Source organism: Nestor notabilis, unplaced genomic scaffold (genome assembly GCF_000696875.1).
Source record: "Nestor notabilis isolate BGI_N333 unplaced genomic scaffold, ASM69687v1 scaffold5577, whole genome shotgun sequence".
NCBI lineage: Eukaryota > Metazoa > Chordata > Aves > Psittaciformes > Psittacidae > Nestor > Nestor notabilis.
In genome coordinates, this window is record NW_009935046.1 from 1,097 (window position 1) to 20,608 (window position 19,512).

At 38.8% G+C, this 19,512-nt stretch overlaps 1 protein-coding gene across 1 annotated transcript in view; it reads left to right on the plus strand.

Moving 5' to 3' along the window:
* The first annotated feature begins 777 nt into the window (after positions 1-777).
* CAP2 (CAP, adenylate cyclase-associated protein, 2 (yeast)) overlaps positions 778-19,512 on the plus strand; it is a 54,731-nt gene continuing 35,996 nt past the window's right edge. The window contains exons 1-2 of the mRNA XM_010017625.1: positions 778-901; positions 4,025-4,125. Coding sequence (XP_010015927.1) covers positions 778-901; positions 4,025-4,125 — 225 coding nt within the window. The remainder of the gene's footprint in view (positions 902-4,024; positions 4,126-19,512) is intronic.

The window sequence follows — 19,512 nt, forward strand, 5'->3', positions numbered from 1 at the left end:
AATGTGTGCGTTGCTAAAAATTTAACCTAATTTCTACTTAATTTTAAATCAAAAGCACTGTAGCAGTACTGTACAAGCAAGCCCCTGGATTATTTTTCTTCTTTCCAAAAGGTCATTATTGCATGATTTAAAAGCCTTGGGAAACACTGATTCACATCAGGTACTTTCCTTAGAAAAAAATGAAGTGATGGGAAATCATATCAGAATAAACAGAAAACCACCTTGGCTTCTTGTGGGAGTCTTACTACAAAGCATAAAAGACCGAGGCAAATTTCAGAATGTATCTTTTAAAAAATCAGGAAATATACACTGAAAGTCTGGCTTTCAGTCAAGAATTAATTGAGTCTGTATTTTTGCCTCTGTAAATAACTGATGTAAATCACTGTGGACATAAGTTTTTACCAGTTATATTTATAAATATTCCAGTCATCTCAATATCTGATTGGGAGCATACACAGACATTTGTCATGAATTGTCCACATATAGACTGCCCAAAGCTACGCTAGCAGTGTTTTGAATTTGCAGTTTGCAATGAAAAACAGGGGCTGAGTGCTGATCATATGCCCTGTTGACAAAGCAAGTTACCATACGTCAGCTGCTCCACTGCAGCTGCTTATATGCCAGAAAGACAATACTTCAAAAATACAAGTTTTACCATAAAAGCTGATAAAGATAAAGCCCCAAGATGAACAGGACTGTAACATGAACTAAAGCTTTAGCTTTTCTCAGAGGCACCTAACACTGGTTTTATCCTTAATGATTTATTTTTTTTTCAGAATGGCAGAGACTCATGGTCTGATGGAGAGACTGGAGAAAGCAGTGACTCGACTTGAATCACTATTTTCAGACTCACACAGATCTGGTGGAATGGAGTGTGATGCCATCAATGGAGTCAATGGAAGTAAGTCTGGTTTTTTGAAGTACCACCTCTCTGTTATCAAAAAATTGCAAGTAGCACTCAAGTTTGTCTTCTAAGAGGGAGTGTAATCCCCACCCCTTACAAATTCTGTATCAAAAGGAAGTAGTATTTTAAAAATGAATTTAGAAAAGCCATGTGACAAGCTTAGTTGTATGTATAATTCTAAATTGATATAGCCTAGAAAATTCATTTATTTACATCACATCCCCAAATCATATTTTTTCACTCCTGAATTTGTTGTTCCTGAAATCTACAGGGTAAATAACGTTAGAAACATGGCAGTTACAATGTTGATTCAATAGTGTCCTCTCCTTTCTCCAGAGCTTGTTTTTTCACCCAGAACCCCAAAATATATCCTTTTACTAGATTCATGTCCTTTGCTTTCTGTATTCCTTGGCCCTTCATGCATTCTCCAGAGAACAGCACATCCCAGCACAGGCTCAGTTGCTGTACAGAAGCTGCAGAACAAGCAGAAAGTTGTAGGCAGCTCCCTTAGTGACACAGAAGCAAGTCAGTATATGTCAGCAGCTTTATTGTCCCTGTGTGCCAGCCTTTATCCAATAACACATGCGAGGAACCTTCCCCAAAGTTGTGTTTACCATGTGCCTATACACCAGCAGCTGCTGTAGAGCAGCTGGCTGAAAGCAGCATGTTTCTGTAGCAGGAAGGGAGCATCTTCCAGCAGGCTTCCATAGCACATGAGTTAGTAATAAAATGCTTACAGTCCAGAGAAAACCTAGACAGATAGCAAACCATAGCAAAGTCATGGAGAGACACGATCCATGTACAAACTGACAAATCAATCACTGCTAGGAAATCTACATTTTTAAAAAATACAGGCTTCAGTTCTACAATGAGGTGCATTTAGGTGCATGTCTATTACTCCAGAGCTCAGTACTGCTCTTCAGAACAGGAGATAAACTCATCATGTGAGGTACTTCCGTGAAAATTGGTATATCCTTGGCCTAACCTACGAGCTCAGTCAGGTGAAAAGATTCACTCCACAGGGAAGCACAGCCTTAAAACCCCAACAGCTCCCTAGAAGAAACCACCTGACAACCCTTACTGGAGTGAGGTTTTAAAACACACCCACTGGGAGATTGCAGTAAGAAACTGAGATGAGCAGCACTATGGGGCACTTGCCAGCCTGCACCACATCTCCAGGTAGAGCTGTTTCACACAGGGACTTGGAAATTAGCTATTGCTGATGCAGTTAGGAAAGACTGTGTCTGTTCTTCAGTTTGGGCGACTGATACACATATAGTTCCACAAATATCATTCTGTATGCCTGTGCTAGTGTGCCTCTGAAGAGGTTCACGTAACATCCACAGCAACTGCAGAGTTGACAGTCTTACAAAACAAGTCTCTTTCTCTCCTTTAAAATTGACACTCAGCCAGAGTGTGACCTTTTTAAAGTCTCTAGTGGAAATGGAGATATGTTTCTTATTTCTGCCATAAGCCCCTCTCCTAAATGATCATTCCATAATTAGAATTATTATTTAATTAATATAGAATTGATTATTGGGAGAACTGTACCTTTACTGTTTTCCTAAATGGCATTGCAAAGGCAGGATTGCAAACAAATCATTCAATTGCTGTGCACAGCCCACAGCAAATTCTAGTAAGTGCTCCTGGGAGTTAGCTGTATTGAATAGTAAAAAATAGCATAGTTGCTTTCTAGTTTTGCATAGGACAATTGCCATTTAGTGAACTGCTATTTAAAACTCAGCTCTAAAGTAAAAGATTACAGTGATTCTCTTGGAGACATACACAGATTTTGACAAAGAACATAAACAGGCTTTGGAAAGTATCTCCACAGCTAAAACCTTTTGTACACTAGGTCATTTGAGGGTTTTACACACAAACACTTAATATGGAAGAAAGCCCAGAAATTCCTCAGAATTGAAGGTGAGTGACATCAAGAGAACAAAAGGAGCCTTGAAATCCCGCCTAGCTGACTAACTACATTTTTTTTTCACACAGGCCATTGCAAACTCCAGTTGCCAGAGCCTTTCTTTTTTCTGTCAAGGAGCCAGATGACTCTTGTGGAATAAAGAGGGCTTTCAAGATTATGAATTTGGACATAATTGTCATATAGTGCCAAAAGGTTAAAGCAAACTCTTGGGGGAAAGCCTGGTACCTCTTCAGAGCAATCTTCAAGCTTCATTAATGAGGAAGAGAGGCTGGGAAGAATTTTAACCTTGGTCTCTCAGATCCTACAGATGCCATAAATTCACATGTGCATTGCTCATGCTGGACCTGGCAAAGGTTCTGAGGCATAGAAAAGACATAAAGGGAGTAAAGGAGGGCTGGAAAACATCCAAGGGAAGATTACCTTTGCTGTCTTAAAAGGTACCACATGAAGCCTTTTAGAAGCCAGGTGCATAAGAAACTGATTGTCCACCTTGTCAGGAAACTGCTCTGTATACCATAGAGAAAAAAGCATTTTTATTCCTCTGTTAGAATATGTAGCATATATAGTCAATGGGATGTGTCATCTAGAGGACTCATTTGAGCTCTCTTTATCCAGTGGCAGTTTTGCAAGGTCAGACAACAAAGTAAGGAGATGACAAAGCCACATTTCACTGCATAAATCCACTGTCGGCCTATTTTGAAGACTCTTATCTAACTGGAAATGTAATTGCTTGCTACTAAAACTCACCAAACAATGCAAAGATCTTCAGGAATGGGTGGGTTGTTCAGTACAGTACAGATTCTTTTTAGGAGATAATATTTGTTTTACGTGCAACAGCAGAGTTTTGTTAAGACAGTCATGCTTATCAGACCACTAGATCTTTGAAGGGCTGAGAAATACTTATTTTAGCACCTGTCATTGTAAGACAGAAGAGGCTTCCCACTACTCTATACAGAGTAAATTCTCTTCATGTTCCTAGCCAAGTTCTACCAAGAGCAGGGTTTTTTCTAGCTAGGAGAAATTCATTAGACATCCTATTTCGCTGATGTCACAAATCAATGAGTATGGCAGAAATTAAGTTACAGCAATTTCCCGTTTATATGGTATTTCTCCTTCATCTGCTACAAAGGAATGTCCTATGCATTACGTACTTTATGAGCCCATTATAATGGAATGCTCTTCTTCTATAGGCATAGCACCATATGTTGAAGCCTTTGATAGGCTGCTGAATGGAAGTGTTGCTGAGTTTCTCAGGTACAGCAGGATTCTTGAAGGTGATGTGAAGACACACGTGAGTATTTACTCAGATTTTCTCTCCATGATGCAAGCATACAAGTCTTGGAATCTGTGTGATCAGCCTTGATTGCTGGGTAGAAGAGAATCCTAATAGTGGTATTCTGAACTATTAGTTCTTGTAGTAGTAATAACCTAGTGTAACACACTGAGGACAGCTGGTTCAGGAAGGTCAAAAGGCTGTATGGATACATACATATGGATCCATAACCCTGCTCCCCTTCGAAGGTTGAAGACCATAGTAGACAAAATATATAAACATCCTCAGTTGCAAGGGATTGGAATTGGCCTGTTGGCTGCTAAGCCCTTTGCAGGACAGGAACACAATTAAAAACACAAGTCAAATGAGTAGCAAACAATAGGTGGGTCCGAGCAGTGATAACTTCTTGTGGTTGTCTTCTAGGCAGATGTATCACCATTCCAATTCATGTAGATATTTTGTTCTTTTGATTGTCTGTTTTTATTACATCTTTTTCATTCAGAACAATATATCAAACTAAAAAATTATTAGGTCACACTTAAATGACACTTTTCTATCATGTATGTCACAGCAAGGAAGTACTATGCTATCATTTTCTTGATGAAATTACTTTGTAACCTCATAATACCTTGTGATCAGAGCTTGTTTGTTTCATTTTATCTTTTAAGCCTATCTTCTCTAAAACTGGTGGGATAGAATGATAAGGGATGGACTCATCTTACCAATAGCTTACCAATATAGTTTTTGCAAGAAAAACACACATGAAAGAGCCAGGTCTGACCTGGATCTGAGGGAATAGGAAGCTTTTTTTTTCCTAGTAGATCCATGCCATTGGGCCTTTCTCTGTGTGTACATTTCCCAATTCATTGCAGCTGCTACTCTGCATAACAAATGCTGTAGTCAGAAAAACATGCAGTCCTACAAGCTTCTGGGACTTATGCTGCAAGGCCAGCATAAATATTTTGCAAGACAGCCAAAGTAACCAGTCTACTCACAGAGCAAGAGGTCTGGGATTATTCTGTGAACTGTTTTTTCTGTGGTGTTCTATGTTATTGATGGTAGACTAGAGTTTCTGACCTAGTTAGGCCTAGGAAAGTAGGAAGTAAGAACATCAGGCAGTAATAGAGGATCTTTCTAAGGAAATGCTGCATTTCCTTTTTATTAGAAAAAGCCTTTTTACCTTAACAGTTATACTATAAGCTACAATGTATGTACTTTGTTCTTACAGATAAATCAATAAACAGGGGTGGAGGTTGTCAATTATCAACCTAACTGAGCAGCAAATTGCTCCCTGGAAAGCATCACTTCTAGCTTTGGTCATTATATTCATTAGACACCATTGTTTTGCAGTTGATTTCTCAACAGTCTAGATCTGAGAGATACAGAAATAGCCTTAGTACCAACAGTAAGCAGGGACAAAAGTTGCATTTAACATTCTAAATGACTGAAACCTTTTTAATATACACTATCTGTAAATGTTTAAATCAGTGTATTAATTTATGCATTTGCCACTATTTGATACTCACAACTGAGTCGATATAAAAGATTGTTATCTGCCAAGTCTGTGGATAGTCCCTACCATATTGTTGATGACAGTGTAATGCAAACTGTGATAAGGAGTATTTGCTAGGACTATGAGCTTAGACATGAACAACTTTTCCTTTCATAAAGAAACCAGTGATTCTGATAGCAGCCTTCTCAATATTCTGAAATCCTAGCTTCTGAGTTTACAACATGAAGCAGACTGGTTGCCTTATGCTCATGCTTATCACTGAAGCAACATCTGTGCTTTACCTTAACAAGTGGAACAAGGAATATTTTTCTTCTGGGTGTCTTATAGACCATGTGTCCTCAGCATTATACTTGCAGCTGCTGCCTCTTTCACATAATGAGCTGAAGGGGAAGGTTGTATTTTATTTCAAAAAACACCTGTTGCCTAGAAAAACCTCACATACCTGACTGGCCAGAATGGTAATACGAGAGAAAGACAGACTTCATATTATGCTAAAGAAATGAGGGATTTAACCTGATGTGTTTCTTGCTGATTGCTGTAAGGATTGTGTGGTTTGTGTTGCTGGTGAAAGGAAGAATACAGCCATAACAAATATCTGTTGAGGTGCCCCATTCCTACTTTTCAGCATGCTGTACTCTATAGAAAAGAGAACAAAATATAAATGTATATATATGTAAAATAACTAATAGCTAGCTGCTGGCTCTGTTAAACACAAAGCACAGTGGATTTTAGAAAGATTAGTTTATCGAAGGGGAGTTCTGCTTAGACTCAATCTTGAGAGCAGCATACTTCTCATTGCAATTACAGTACATGCAGTGATGAATCTCTGAAGTCAACTGCATTAAAGAAACTAACCACTTCTAAAAGACAGAGAAGATGATTAGGGTTTTTACTTAGTCTATTTAAAACAAATTATCCTTAACAGCTAAGATGAGAGAGATGCTTTTCCTGTCCTGTCGCTGTGGAATAAAAATCTGGTGATTATATGCATGTTTCTGTTAAATACAAAGTCCACTGCAGGCACACATTTCATGTGTCTCACACAGAGGTTTTCAAACCTCTTTCTGCTGTCCATGTCATAACTACAGAGCAGGCAAAGTCAGTGAAAGAGTGAGGATTGCTGCCAACCAGCTGTCTTTGGCCTGACATACCAGTGTCTTGGACGCTGTCACCAACTATTACAGGTTATAACAGCCCTGAAGCTGACTCACCATGTGTGCCAACACTGAACTATTCTTCTGTCAGAACGAAGGAAATTCAAAAGCACTGTAAAACAGACTGTGGGTCTACAACATAGGCAATTCTCTTATGCCTAGCTGATAGAACAGCATTGGCTGATTGCTGGACCAGAGAAACATGAGTCCCATCACTGTGCCCTGACGCATCCACCACTACAGAAAATGTGCTGAGGATGACAAAGAGCTACCTGTGGAAGACATGGTCTACCTTCAGATTGTGTCCCTGTGAGGAAGCTGGTCAAGCAGGTTTGATGGGCTCTTTGCCACATCAAAGCAGAGCAAGCAAGATTTTAGAAGGCCAAGAAGCAGGTTTTTGTGATATGTTTATTGTGAGCTTCTTCACATTGTTTTTGTTTATGTGATATCTCAAGTGTTAGAATACTTTGGCTTGAATTTGAATAATGTACCAGATGGGACATTATGATAAGAAGAGAATGTACTAGTTCTACAAAAGAAGGACAGATAATGCAAAATTTCCATAGTTTAGTATTTCATGTGGTACAGAGCAGAGCATAATTACAGCCTTCCTGTCAAACATATAAGCTACCGCCTGCCTTTTTTTAACTGTTTATTTGTAAAATTATTTTAACCTCCCAACACCACTAGCTGAAAGATCAGATTGTCTGAGTGATTCAGTTATGCTACCCTCTTCTCTCATCCAAGCTATTTAGCCTGGAAAACTATAGAAATATGGATGCCTTTTCCCTCCTCTCTTCCATCAACTTCCAGCTGCTGAAATGCAGAGCTCAGACAGCAACCAGCTTGGAGCATTCTCTTTATTGGAAGAGAGTTGAGATACAATTCATTACATGTATAAGTACATGAACAGGATAGCATGGAGCAGCAATTCACAGTACATTATCTAGTCTGCAGGGCTTCTCTGTGCGTGTGCTTATCATGATTTATTGCATCATGAGCAGGGGAAGCAATGTTCACCCCACAAATGTTGGTTGTATGTACATACTCACAGAGTTTCTTTTCTTTATTACATGAAAGCAGTGGCATTCTCCTCTCCTCCTTCCAGGTACAATCCATGTAAATACAACCAGACAGCTGAAAGTGGGAGTTATCTTTTATGAGGTATATATGCATTTTGTAAAGTGCAGGCCTGGTTTGGCCTATCAGTGAAGTTAAAAAATCCTAGCTTCCTCGTTTTTTTCAAAAAGTAGTTATTACACATGAAATAGCTGTGTCTTGTCTTTTCTTTTAAGAGAGGTTGAAAAATTACTCAATGACTTTCATAGCCCAGAACGCTGAACAGGATGTGCTGCTGCCTGTGATATACCAAAAAACACTTTCACACTTTATCTTAGCTAATCTAAACCCAGACTACCAAACCCATTATTTGACTGATTCCTCATTAACAAGGCAATTTGCTTACAGGGCAACAGAATGCACAAGTGTATTCTCATGTTCATCTTTTGTGCCCAGAGGCTCTGCGGTTTTAGGCATTGTGTTGAAAGTTGAATTAGAGCTCAGAGAGGAGGATGATGTCAACATGCCCAAAGAGAAGCTTGCTGTCAGGCTGCCTTTGCATTTCTGTGGTAGGTATTTTCTGCTACATGAAATAAACATCCAACCAAATAGCTACTACAGGACTGGGGAAAACAGAATACATTAAAAAGGATAAAAAGGCAAACATGTTTTACAGCATATAAAGTACACTCAGCTGAAAGAAAGAGACTGTGTGTAAAAAACAGTACTGCCATCCACCAAAAGTAAAAAAATAAATAATCATCAACCAGAAAAGCAACCTTGGAAATCTATCAATATTAAAGTTTATTTTGTAATGCTAATTCAGCCAGATTTCTTACCCTGTATATGTACTACAAGATACTTCCCAACATAAGCAATAAAGAATGTTCACTTTCATATGACAAGAAAGATGGAAATGCAATACACACAATGTAGCCAAGTGGCTAATCCAGAAAAAAGTATTCTTTTTAGGAGCTTTACAATTTTTGATTGCTCTGTTCCTAAGGATGACTTCACTTGTGGCCCAGGTATTGGATCTGGCTTTCAAAACAAGCCAGATTTATTGGGTCAGGGGCAGTGGTGTGCAGACGTGGTTGCACCTCTCAGACTGTAAGACACCTGGTTGGGAATAAGATGGCTCCTGAGCAAAAAACCTGTCCACTACAAGTCTAAACCAACACCCCCTGAAAGTGTGTGAGTTTTTCCATTAATTTTGATGGGAGCTGGATCAAGCTGTTAGTTTCTTGACACTGACATTGCAGTAAATACCACTTGGTTGTCTTCTTCTTTAAAAAGGAAAGGAAGACATAAAAGTAAAACAGACTCTATTGAAAAATACATGCCATGGTGGCCGATACTGGGCATTTAGTTGTGTATTGCTGGCATGAGAAACACACACCTGTAAATTTAGGGGTGGAGTGGGCTGCCTGGAGACCTCGCAGCAGCCTTCCAGTATCTGAAGGGGGCCTACAAGGATGAAAAAAAATCCAATTGTGAAGGGCTCTTTAATTGACTGGATGAATTCAGAATAACATTCAGTGTTCAGGTTAGACTGAAGGTTCATGTTTTTCTAATTAATTAATCTAATTAATTATTGGAGCGATTAATCGAGGCATACTTTATAACTCTGGCCATTCGAATTCTAAATCAGAATTGATCATATGCTGTAGCTCATGCTAATTTTACTATCCTCTAAAAATTTTCACTGAACCCCTTTAAGAACAAATTTGAGTCTACTGGCAGGAAACCTGTTTTTCTTAGCAGTTTTCCACTAAGTAGAAGTAGTGTATAGACTTAGAGGCATAAGTGTGCCACAGGTTGAAAACCACTGTGTCAGCTTAACCAGAAATTACAAGATGATAAAATTCCGTGGGTAAATTAGCTCGCTAAATGACAGGTAGCTTTGGTGTGTGGACCAACTGCACTCACAGCCACAAATACAGTATGAGAGTATCTCAGTGAGCCTGTTGCAAAGTCACTGTGTAGGACACTTGCCCAGGGTAAAGTTGGGAGAAACTTACCAGGAAGGCTTGAAGACACAGAGCTGGCACAGATCCAGGGTCCATGAGGAATCCTTGATAAGGTGATCAGATTTTTGTTTTTCTCTCTGATTCAGAGCAGTCCAGATTGAGAGGGCTTGGGTGGCACTCAACCTTAGAACAGTGAGCTCTCTGGTTCTCAAAACAGTAATTTCCAGTGAACCACTGGCAAGTTAAACTATCTTGATCCATCAGGAAAACCACGACAGAGAAGCAATCAGACAGTATCCTGGCTTTTGTCATCAGCATGAACCTTGTATTACTGAAAACTAGAATCATAGAATCATAGAATAGTTTGGGTTGGAAAGGACCTTAAGATCATCTAGTTCCAACCCCCCTGCCATGAGCAGGGACACCACACACTAAACTATGTCCCCCAAGGCTCTGTCCAGCCTGGCCTTGAACACTGTCAGGGTTGGAGCATTCACAACTTCCTTGGGCAACCTATTCCAGTGCCTCACCACCCTCACTGTGAAGAACTTCTTCCTTATATCTAACCTAAAGTTCCCCTGTTTAAGTTTAAACCCATTACCCCTTGTCCTACCACTACAGTCCCTAATGAAGAGTCCCTCCCCAGCATCCTTGTAGGTCTCCTTCAGATATTGGAAGGCTGCTATGAGGTCATCAGTGCTCATGGTTCTTATTTCTCTTGTGAAGAATTACGATTTTTCAAGTTGGAGTAGTAACACTACTTAAACCCACTATTCCAAGCTGAGAAATATGCATCCTTTATTTTTTATTACATTTTTTTCTGTTTGGGACACACATCTCCCATGCTTGATTGATGGCATTTGTTGTTATCTATTATGAGAAAAACTTCTACTAATTTTCAGTCTCATTCTTTCTGAAAAGCACATGCACACTCTTTTCACTCATCCTGCCTCCCCATCCCTGACCTGCTTTTATTTTCCTAGTTGGTGGTTGCAACTGTTTTGAGTCTATAGAAATGCTGGGCTTGGAAACTGAGAAGGCTGTTCATTGAAGTCAGCAAAAAACCAAACAATGAGCTCAGAATCTGGCTCTTCAGTCAGTTTCTAGTAAAAAGGAGTTCAGTGAATAATGAGAATTAAGCCACAAGGGAAACCAATGCACAGTTTGAATGTTGTTTTAAATAAGCTGGGAATGCTGTCAGGAGTGATGGGGGTAGAATGTGGCCACAAATGTGTATTGCCCCTTTTTATCCCATCTGAATTGCATGATCAATATGGCCAGATTTCTGAATACTGAAGAGTCCCTTAGGACTTAAACCGTGTCCCTATCCCTGCTAACTTCTGTTCATCTATTGACATCCATAAATTGAATATATTTCTACAATTAGTCTGAACAGCAAAGCAGTTTAATTTTTACTATTTTGTTTCATAAGATTCATTGTATGTTTTATTCCAAATCCAAGACTAGAATAAAAAGATTGGTTTAGTATCTTGAAGTAGATTTTTGAGGCTGAAATATTTCTTCCTTATTGCTTTATACATGTTCTGTCTACGAAAACCCCCACCTTAGGTCATATCTGCTTTTCAGTCACATCACTGTGCATGTAGATAGCTACCTTGTCTTGCAGAGAGGCTGAGGCCCCCTCTCCACATAAATGTAGGTTTTTGGTATTTAGCATCTCTGAAAAGGAAAGCATGGTTCAGGTGAGGAGAAACATTAAATATCATTATAGATGTGTCAGCTTTAAGCTTTGAACTTCCTTCCATGTTAACGCATTTTGGTCAGGGTCTGGGATTCTTCCAAGGTAATAAAAGTGGAAGTGAAGTTTCAAGGAGACACATTCTGGTACTTTGCAAGTTACCTTCAGGGAGCTCAGTGGGACTACTTGCAGACTGAAGTGGGCAATGTCACCAGTTGTCCTGAAGTGTGTGAGAGGCAGAACGTACACAAAGTGTAAGAACCGGTTTATCCAAGCTCTCTCCCTGAATATACTGTAATTTTTTATAAATGGGTGGTTCTCCAGTGTTTATATCTGGGAATTTGCTATTTGTCAGACACAGAAAGTCAAGAAACTGGCTCCTCAGTAGGGTGCCCAGTGAACACTGCAAGAATATTTGTGAAGTGATAACCTTACAAGTGCTGTAACCTTTTTAATTTACAGAGATAAGCATCTGAACTTCCTAGAACTTGTGTTTGTTAAATCAGGGACATGTGAATGACATTCTAAAGGCTGTGAAATCATAAAGCCTTTTATGAAATTTCCTCAGCATTGATTTGGACCTTTGCTGAGAAGGGCTTCTGAGAGAACAGCTGGCCAGGGAGAGTGGGACTCCTTGGCAGCAGACCTGAGGGGCAAAACAGTCCATCAGACAAATAACCAGAGTTCCTGCCTGCAGCCAGTGCAGGCAAAAGCTCGTTTGTACAGAAGGCAGTGAGACCTGCAGGTCCCTAAAATCTTTGTGATTCCTTGATGTGCTGGTTTACAGTGTCACTTCCATGTAAGAAACGTAGGTTTGCCTTTCCTCAGGGAAATGAGGTCTCTCTGCATACAATTCCTTGACACAGGCAACCAGGTCCTCAAAAGAATTCTGAACTGAGATGTCCATGGGGAAAAAAAAAGGAGACTGAATTTAAAAAATGGTTGCTCTATGTAACAGCCAAAGTTTGGACTTCACCTATTCCATACATTGTATGTGGTTCCTATTTTTTAAAGAAGTAATGCACACTTTCAGAGATACAGAATGTAGCTCCAAGTAATAGTAGAAACTAGAAGCTTTGGAAGTCTGTGAAACTAATGTACCACAGTTTCTGTTCTTTAATGAAATCCTGAAGTGGGCTGGTTTTCCTTTCCCATCTCTCTTTGAGAAACCTGCTTGCCTTTGCAGGCTAGTCAGGATGAAGAGCTAGAAGAGCTCTCTCTGGAAGATTGAGGCCAACCTCTGTAAATGCTGTGCAGGTTGGCATGCTTGCTGTTGACTCCCTAATACTGAATCAAAAAAATTTACAACTTTATTATGCTATAACCTTTGACACATGATACAAAGGGTATTCATGTAATGTCATTAGTTAAATTAATTCTCCTTGGAAAACTGCATAGTTTTCTGAGTTTTCATTTACAGTGTTCGCCTTTCACCTCAGGAGTTCTGGGGACATATTGAGGGCAGGTGAAAACCAGCTGATCACTATGCTGTTTTTTTTCCTTGCTGCTACTCATACCCTAAAGCTCATAAAATATACTATGAATGTCTTCGGTTATTAGAAGCTCCAACCAGTAATGGTGGCCTAGTATAGATTTTAATGATGCATCCTCTGCATTGTAGAGAAGCCACTTGTTTTTATGATGTTTTTATGCCTGTTCTCAAAACATTTGGCTGGTTTTATCAGCTGTTTGTTTCTATGATTATCACTAATTGCGTATTATAAAGGCAGAACATGACAGCACAAATTCCACCAAGCTGACAATCCATTTTGGGGATGTTCAGTCTATAGATAAGCACCAGGGACTAGAAGATCAGGTGCAGCAATGCGCCAGTAGCATCTTTTACTTCGCTGGTGTGGAGGCTGTTAAATGTAGATCCATGACTGTATGCTGTGCAATGAGATGGCTTTGAAATCTCCAGCAGGTGATTGGCGCTCTGCAGAAGGCATCAGTCTGCAATGTAAATGGCAAAACTGGAATCCTTGAACATTTCCAAAACTGTTCAGAAAAGAAAGGTATTGAAAACAAAACAAAAAAAATCCTTTAGTCTATAAATAGACTATAAATAGTCTATAAATAGTCCGCACATCTTCAGTCATGTGCGGACTATTGATTTGTGCACACAATTCTAGGTATTTTTCTATGTTGAATCTTCTGGAATCCCTAACTATCAATACTCCACACCTGGGTTTGGAACTTCTATGTCAAAGGTGAGCAGAGGTCAACAGAGTTGCAGGTTTTTGATTGTTGTAAAAGAGATTCATGAAGAATTTGTGAATCTGGAAGACACAGAAGAAGCCTGAGCTTTAGGAGAGCTCTGGACTTGCTCTTCTCTAGTAGGTGGAGATGTTTTGTGAGAATATGCTCTCCTTCTTCCCCGTTTGGCAGTAATCAGTAGCCAAAATGGCCCTGCAGACAAATATTTGTATCTGAAACTGAGACAGATGAACAAAGTGACTGACTGCTGCTGCTAAGGCTAATAATCAACTATATAGCAAAGCTGACATTTGAATAGTATTCATTAGGTTTTAAAGTTAATGATCCCTTGAGATGAATTAGAACAATTCATGTCACTCAAAACTGGGAGAGCTGAGAGGAAATTCTGGAACACTGGGGCAAATCTTGTTGGAGCAAAAGATGCAGAAACAATATATTCTTTATCCAAGGCAGTAATTTTGTAATTAATGTGAAAACAACTGTCATGGCTTTAAATACTCCTTTACTCCAGTACATCTGTACAGTTCATGTATCATACAGCAAAAGAAAATGTCAGTAATGGTCTACCCCAAACAATTCAATCCATCTGTCTTATGTCATTAGCACTGAAAGATCTGTAAGACCAATATGGGTTGAGCTCTACCAGAGCTGAGAGCTCTGAGTGGTTTAAAAGTCACAGTCAAGCTTACTAAAAGATAAAGTTATTGAACCTAGATAGAGATGCTACTCTGAAACAACAACTAAGTAATACTGGCTAGCACTGTGCACAGTTACATGTGCACAGCGTTTAATACACTGACAGATATAAACAGCTAGAGAGACCAGCACTGATATAACCTTAGATTGGTACTGGACAAGCAGTAGCAGTGCTGAGAAATTTTAGCAGAAATTCCCTAATATAGACATAGGCATGGAGGCTGGAAAACACTAGAAAAAAACACTAATAGAGGACAGCTGATTGGTGGTAGATAAATGTATGTGTCTGAAAATAGAAAAGAAAATATCTGGGGTTGTGTCTAGCTCCATCAAAATCAATGGCAAATCTCACATGGACTTCAATTTTGACTAGAATTTTAACCCTGTTTTCTGCATGGATCAGTAGGAAAAAGGTGACTTTTTTTTACTTTCCCTTTCCAGTGTAAGAAGTGCTCTGTTTGGACAACTGCCACTGACTCTTCAGCATTTGGCCCAGTTTTAAAAAAATCTCTATCGGCCAATTAGCTGTACAAAATAAATACTGTCTCTTCAGCTGGCCTGGATAGTTTCTATGGCAGCCCCATTCTTAATCTAAACTCTATTCTTTTTCCATTTCTTGCTTCTCCCTTCAAGCCACCAGCCACTTCACCACTTCACTTTGAAGAGGCTCTTGAAAGCAGAATATAAAAGGCAAACTGTTTCTCTTCCTCCTGCAGTACTTTCCCGTTTAGAGAAACACTGGGGTCTTTGCTCATAACAGTGAAGTTCCATCTGTAGTTGTTACTTGCTGTCAGTCACGGTGTCTTTTGCTAGACCCAAAGGACCCAAAATTATTTCTGCAGAAACTGTGATTAGAACTCTGGACTACTAAATCCCATTTCTTTTCCCCCATGTCCTCTTCACTATTTGGTTTCGGCATGAAGTCATTAAGTATATTTTAGAAATCCAAAAGGTATATAGACATGTATTTTGATTTGCAAATTATCACTGTTAATGTTAGCATTATATGTATATAATTTAGTATATATGTGAAGATGTGTATTATTCTTCAACAACAGAATCCAGTGGATTCTGATATTTACATTATGCTTTTCACTGCTATGACTCCGAGGAAGTATGTTATTTAATAACATTTGACAAATGTAATATTTTCAGGTTAATATGGTAATTTTTTTTACTAAATTTCATGAGGAAATCCTTTATTTGTTTCTCTTCTATTTAGGTTGTTTGTTTTTTTCCCAAAGACTGAATTTACTTGTAACTTGAGATTTGAATGCATGTGCCTGTTTCTTCTTGTAGTTTGCCAAACGGTTGTCACATAAATAACACATATTTATTAGTGCTTGGATACCAGTGTGATGGGTAACTTAGACTGAGTGAAATATTTAAAATGAGAAGGAGACAGATCTTAAAATCACATCTGCTTTGGAGAATTGAACTTTGCCAAAGCAAACTGTAAGCTTCAGGTTCAGTGCATCTATGTCTACTCAGCCTGAAGCAGTGCAAGTTTGGGTGGAATCTGCACTCACTACTTCAAACAGGTCAGAAGCATGATCACCATTAGACATCTCTCACAGGGCCTCTAGCAATTTTTCAAGCAGTGGCTTCTGGAAAATATTAGAAGTTGACATTGTATTGTGACAGAGAAAGTTAAACCGGTTGCTATTAAAAAGATGATTTCTAAATATGTATGATTCCTCCATTAACTTCTGTAGGCTTAACTGTAAAGAGGCCTGTCTTTGCTGCTACTGCGATGGCAACAGAGAGGTCACTCAGTGTAGTCAGCCACAGGTTTCAATAGGCATGGAATTGGGCTGACGTTGCATACATGTCAGACTTTAGCTCTTCCAGCCATATCAGTGACCTGACTCAGCTCTCAAACACACCTGAGGTGAAGGTTTAAGACACTTTATTCCACACTTTACTGATGAGGAAACTGAGGTGGTGAATGGAATGCCACACAGTCCTGGCATTCAGGTCTACAGTCACAGTCGACTCCTCCAGCCACTGGAACAAACTGCTAAAAGCAAAGTAGGAGATTATTTGAGGAACTTGCTTCCCTCAAATATTCACCTTAGCTGAGGAATCTGTCTAATGATTGCTGTGTCCACAGATAGTCCCAAGAATGCCAAAAGGATAACTGTTGAAATTTACTGTTGAAAATTACTGTTACTCCAAAACATGCCATTTCTGTCTGCAGATAGACGTGTGCAAGTTTGTGGTCTAGTCTACTCTGATAAATTTAATCATGATTTCCGTACATTTTTGACACTTGGGCTTCATTACTACCATTCATTATAACTGAAAAAGTTTCAGCTGATTTGTTCCATGGCAGTCTTTTGTCTGAGCCACACAGCTGTTGAGAAAAGTCCCCCCTGGTCCATTTTCACTCATTAGTCTTCCACTGGATGTGGAGGTCTAATGAAAGAGTCATCTGCCTATAAAAAATAGTGCTGTCTGCTTAGTCACATAGCCTGCCTGTTAAATAGAAGGAGGTAGCAATGAAGTGTCACATTTCAAAGACTACAAGAGAGAATTGGAATGGTAATACACTGAACTAATGCATTCTTAATGAGAAGAAGCTCTTCTATTACTTTATTGGGATGCACGGAAAGAAGTCCTGAATGCTCAGAAACAGAAAAACTCAGAAAGCCATTTTTAATGCTGTTGGGGAAAAAAAAAAGGAAGAAACCATGGCAGAAATCTTAACAAATTTCTGCTTGCAAAGTGTAAAAATTGTGTTAGCAGGATCCTTTGCTTAAAATTTAAATTCGAAGGTGAGAGGTGTGAGCCCTCTGATCTCTACACACTAAAAGCTTTTGGGGCTGGATAAATTCTGGGCATACAGCACAAGCCTTGAAACCAATATCTAATCCACTGAGCACTGAATGTTTACAACATCCTATAGGTACAGGATAATAAGAAAATGCAAAAAGCCACATTTTTGACACATTATCTTGTCTAAGAAACTGAAAACTCTAAACAATCCCCAAAAGTAATGATTTTAACCGCAGGTAATCCCATTGTAATCTCTCCCATTTTTAATTTCCATATGTGTTTTTAATCACTCATATCAAATCCATTCTAAATGTGCCAAAGTCAAACTAACAGCCACAAAATCTCGACATTTTCCACCTTTTCTTGGGCATATTTGCCCAATCCATCATTGCATATTTCTGTCATCTGCTACTATCTCCAAATGATACACATTTTAAATCTTTCCTACTTGTGCTTCCATCTGCCAGAGTCTTCAGTACTCTAGAATGAAAATAATATGGACCAAATGATTTTGTTACACTAAGCTGCATATATTTGACTTCCATTTAAAAAGATGTAATTCCCATTGATTTATCATCATTCTTTTTAGCCATCCTTTCAATATCTTTATGTACATCAACTTCCTGGAAATTGGGGAAAATCATTTATTCAACAACAGCTAAGCTATACCTCAAGAAGAATGCAGGCATGCCCAACTTACCCTTCAGGTCACTGCCACAGTCTCACCTTATCGGTTTGTTTCCTTATTGTTCCAGTAGCTAAAAACAAACAAACAAAAAAGCTTTGTTTTACTTTTCTGTGCAAGGTACATGTCAACAAGGCCTCTACTCATCATTTCTTTGCTTCTGTATTTCATAGTTCTTGAAAAAACAGTTCTTCTTGCTAATCAAGGCCTCTTTTCACTCTTTGGGGGTTTTGTAATTATTCTAAATATCTTGCTTTAGTTCTTTATTCATTAGGGCACTCCAGCCCTTTCCTACAATTCCTCCCTCCTGCCTAGCACACATAGATTATTTCAAAAAAAACTAAGCTTAAAATAGCACACTTCGTTGTTCTTGAATTTCTGTACCAAAAAGTCTATCTTCTGAAATGCCGAAGAACATCTAAACCTTGCTATTATTGATAGTATTTATGTCTATGTCTGGAAGACTTAAATCTCCTATGCTCATACAATTTTCCCCTTATTTATTTCTTTCTTTATAGAAATGATTACCCTCTTCTGAATCTCAGCCTGTCAGACCATAATAGCCCCTTCTCCCCAAACACTGTCCAAGTTGCACCTCTTTTAATATCTTCCTTGCGGTGATTTTCATCCTAACAGATTATCTTCTATTCATGCCATCACATTTTAAGATGAATAAATATAATTTGGCTGGTTTACTTTGCTACATCTTCAAATTCCCTGACTTCTGTGTATTTTAAGTTGCATCCACATAGGCCTGTATATAAAATTTCCTTGTTTTCTTTTTAGATTGAAGAAACCCCAAGGAAAAACATCATGCGCTTTCCCACCCTTTCACAAAATCATTATAAATGCACCCATTCATATCAGATTAGATTAATTTAACAGCATTTGGTTTAGGTTGGGTTTTATTTAGCAGTATATACCAGCTATGAATAGTTCTTTTCTATTCCAATAATGCTTTCTCCTAGTCACTACTGATTCACCTGAATGAGGTATAGGTGATACTGAAGCAGTGATTAGATTCTAATCAACGTGCATCAGCCACAATGTACAGAAAATGTGTAGTGTTCAGAAAAACCCCAAAACCAGAAATTTGAACAGTAGGGAGCACCTGTGAGTGTAGAGATTTACCTCCCCTCCACACCGTTAGCACGTTAAAAGGTTGTCACATGCAGCTTTAATCCAAATTATAGAGTTCTGTGGGGGAATATTCTACAAAAACCTTCACCCACCATCTCTCATAGCCATTAGTCTGAGGGTGTGCTGAGAGAGGAGAGGCAAGGAATGAATTATAACATAGTCCCTCAGCGAATATGCCAAGCCCAACTCTTCTTAAACTTCCCTACAGCCTAAGTTACAGTCCAACAGAAAGTTTGCATGTTGCTGTTCTTGACAGTAATAAATTGTTATCATGCACTGAAGCATAAACACCACCATTAAAATACTGAGGCATTTTCTGAAGTGTTAAAATTAAGTCCTGCGACTAATCTTATAAATGATAACCAAAAGACTGCATATCAACTCATTTTATTTCCTATCTGAAGAAGATAGGGAACTTAACCTTAGATTTCAAAAAAAAATTATAGCTAAGCCAGTACTGTAATACATTTCTTCCAGTCAGTGTTGCTGTGATT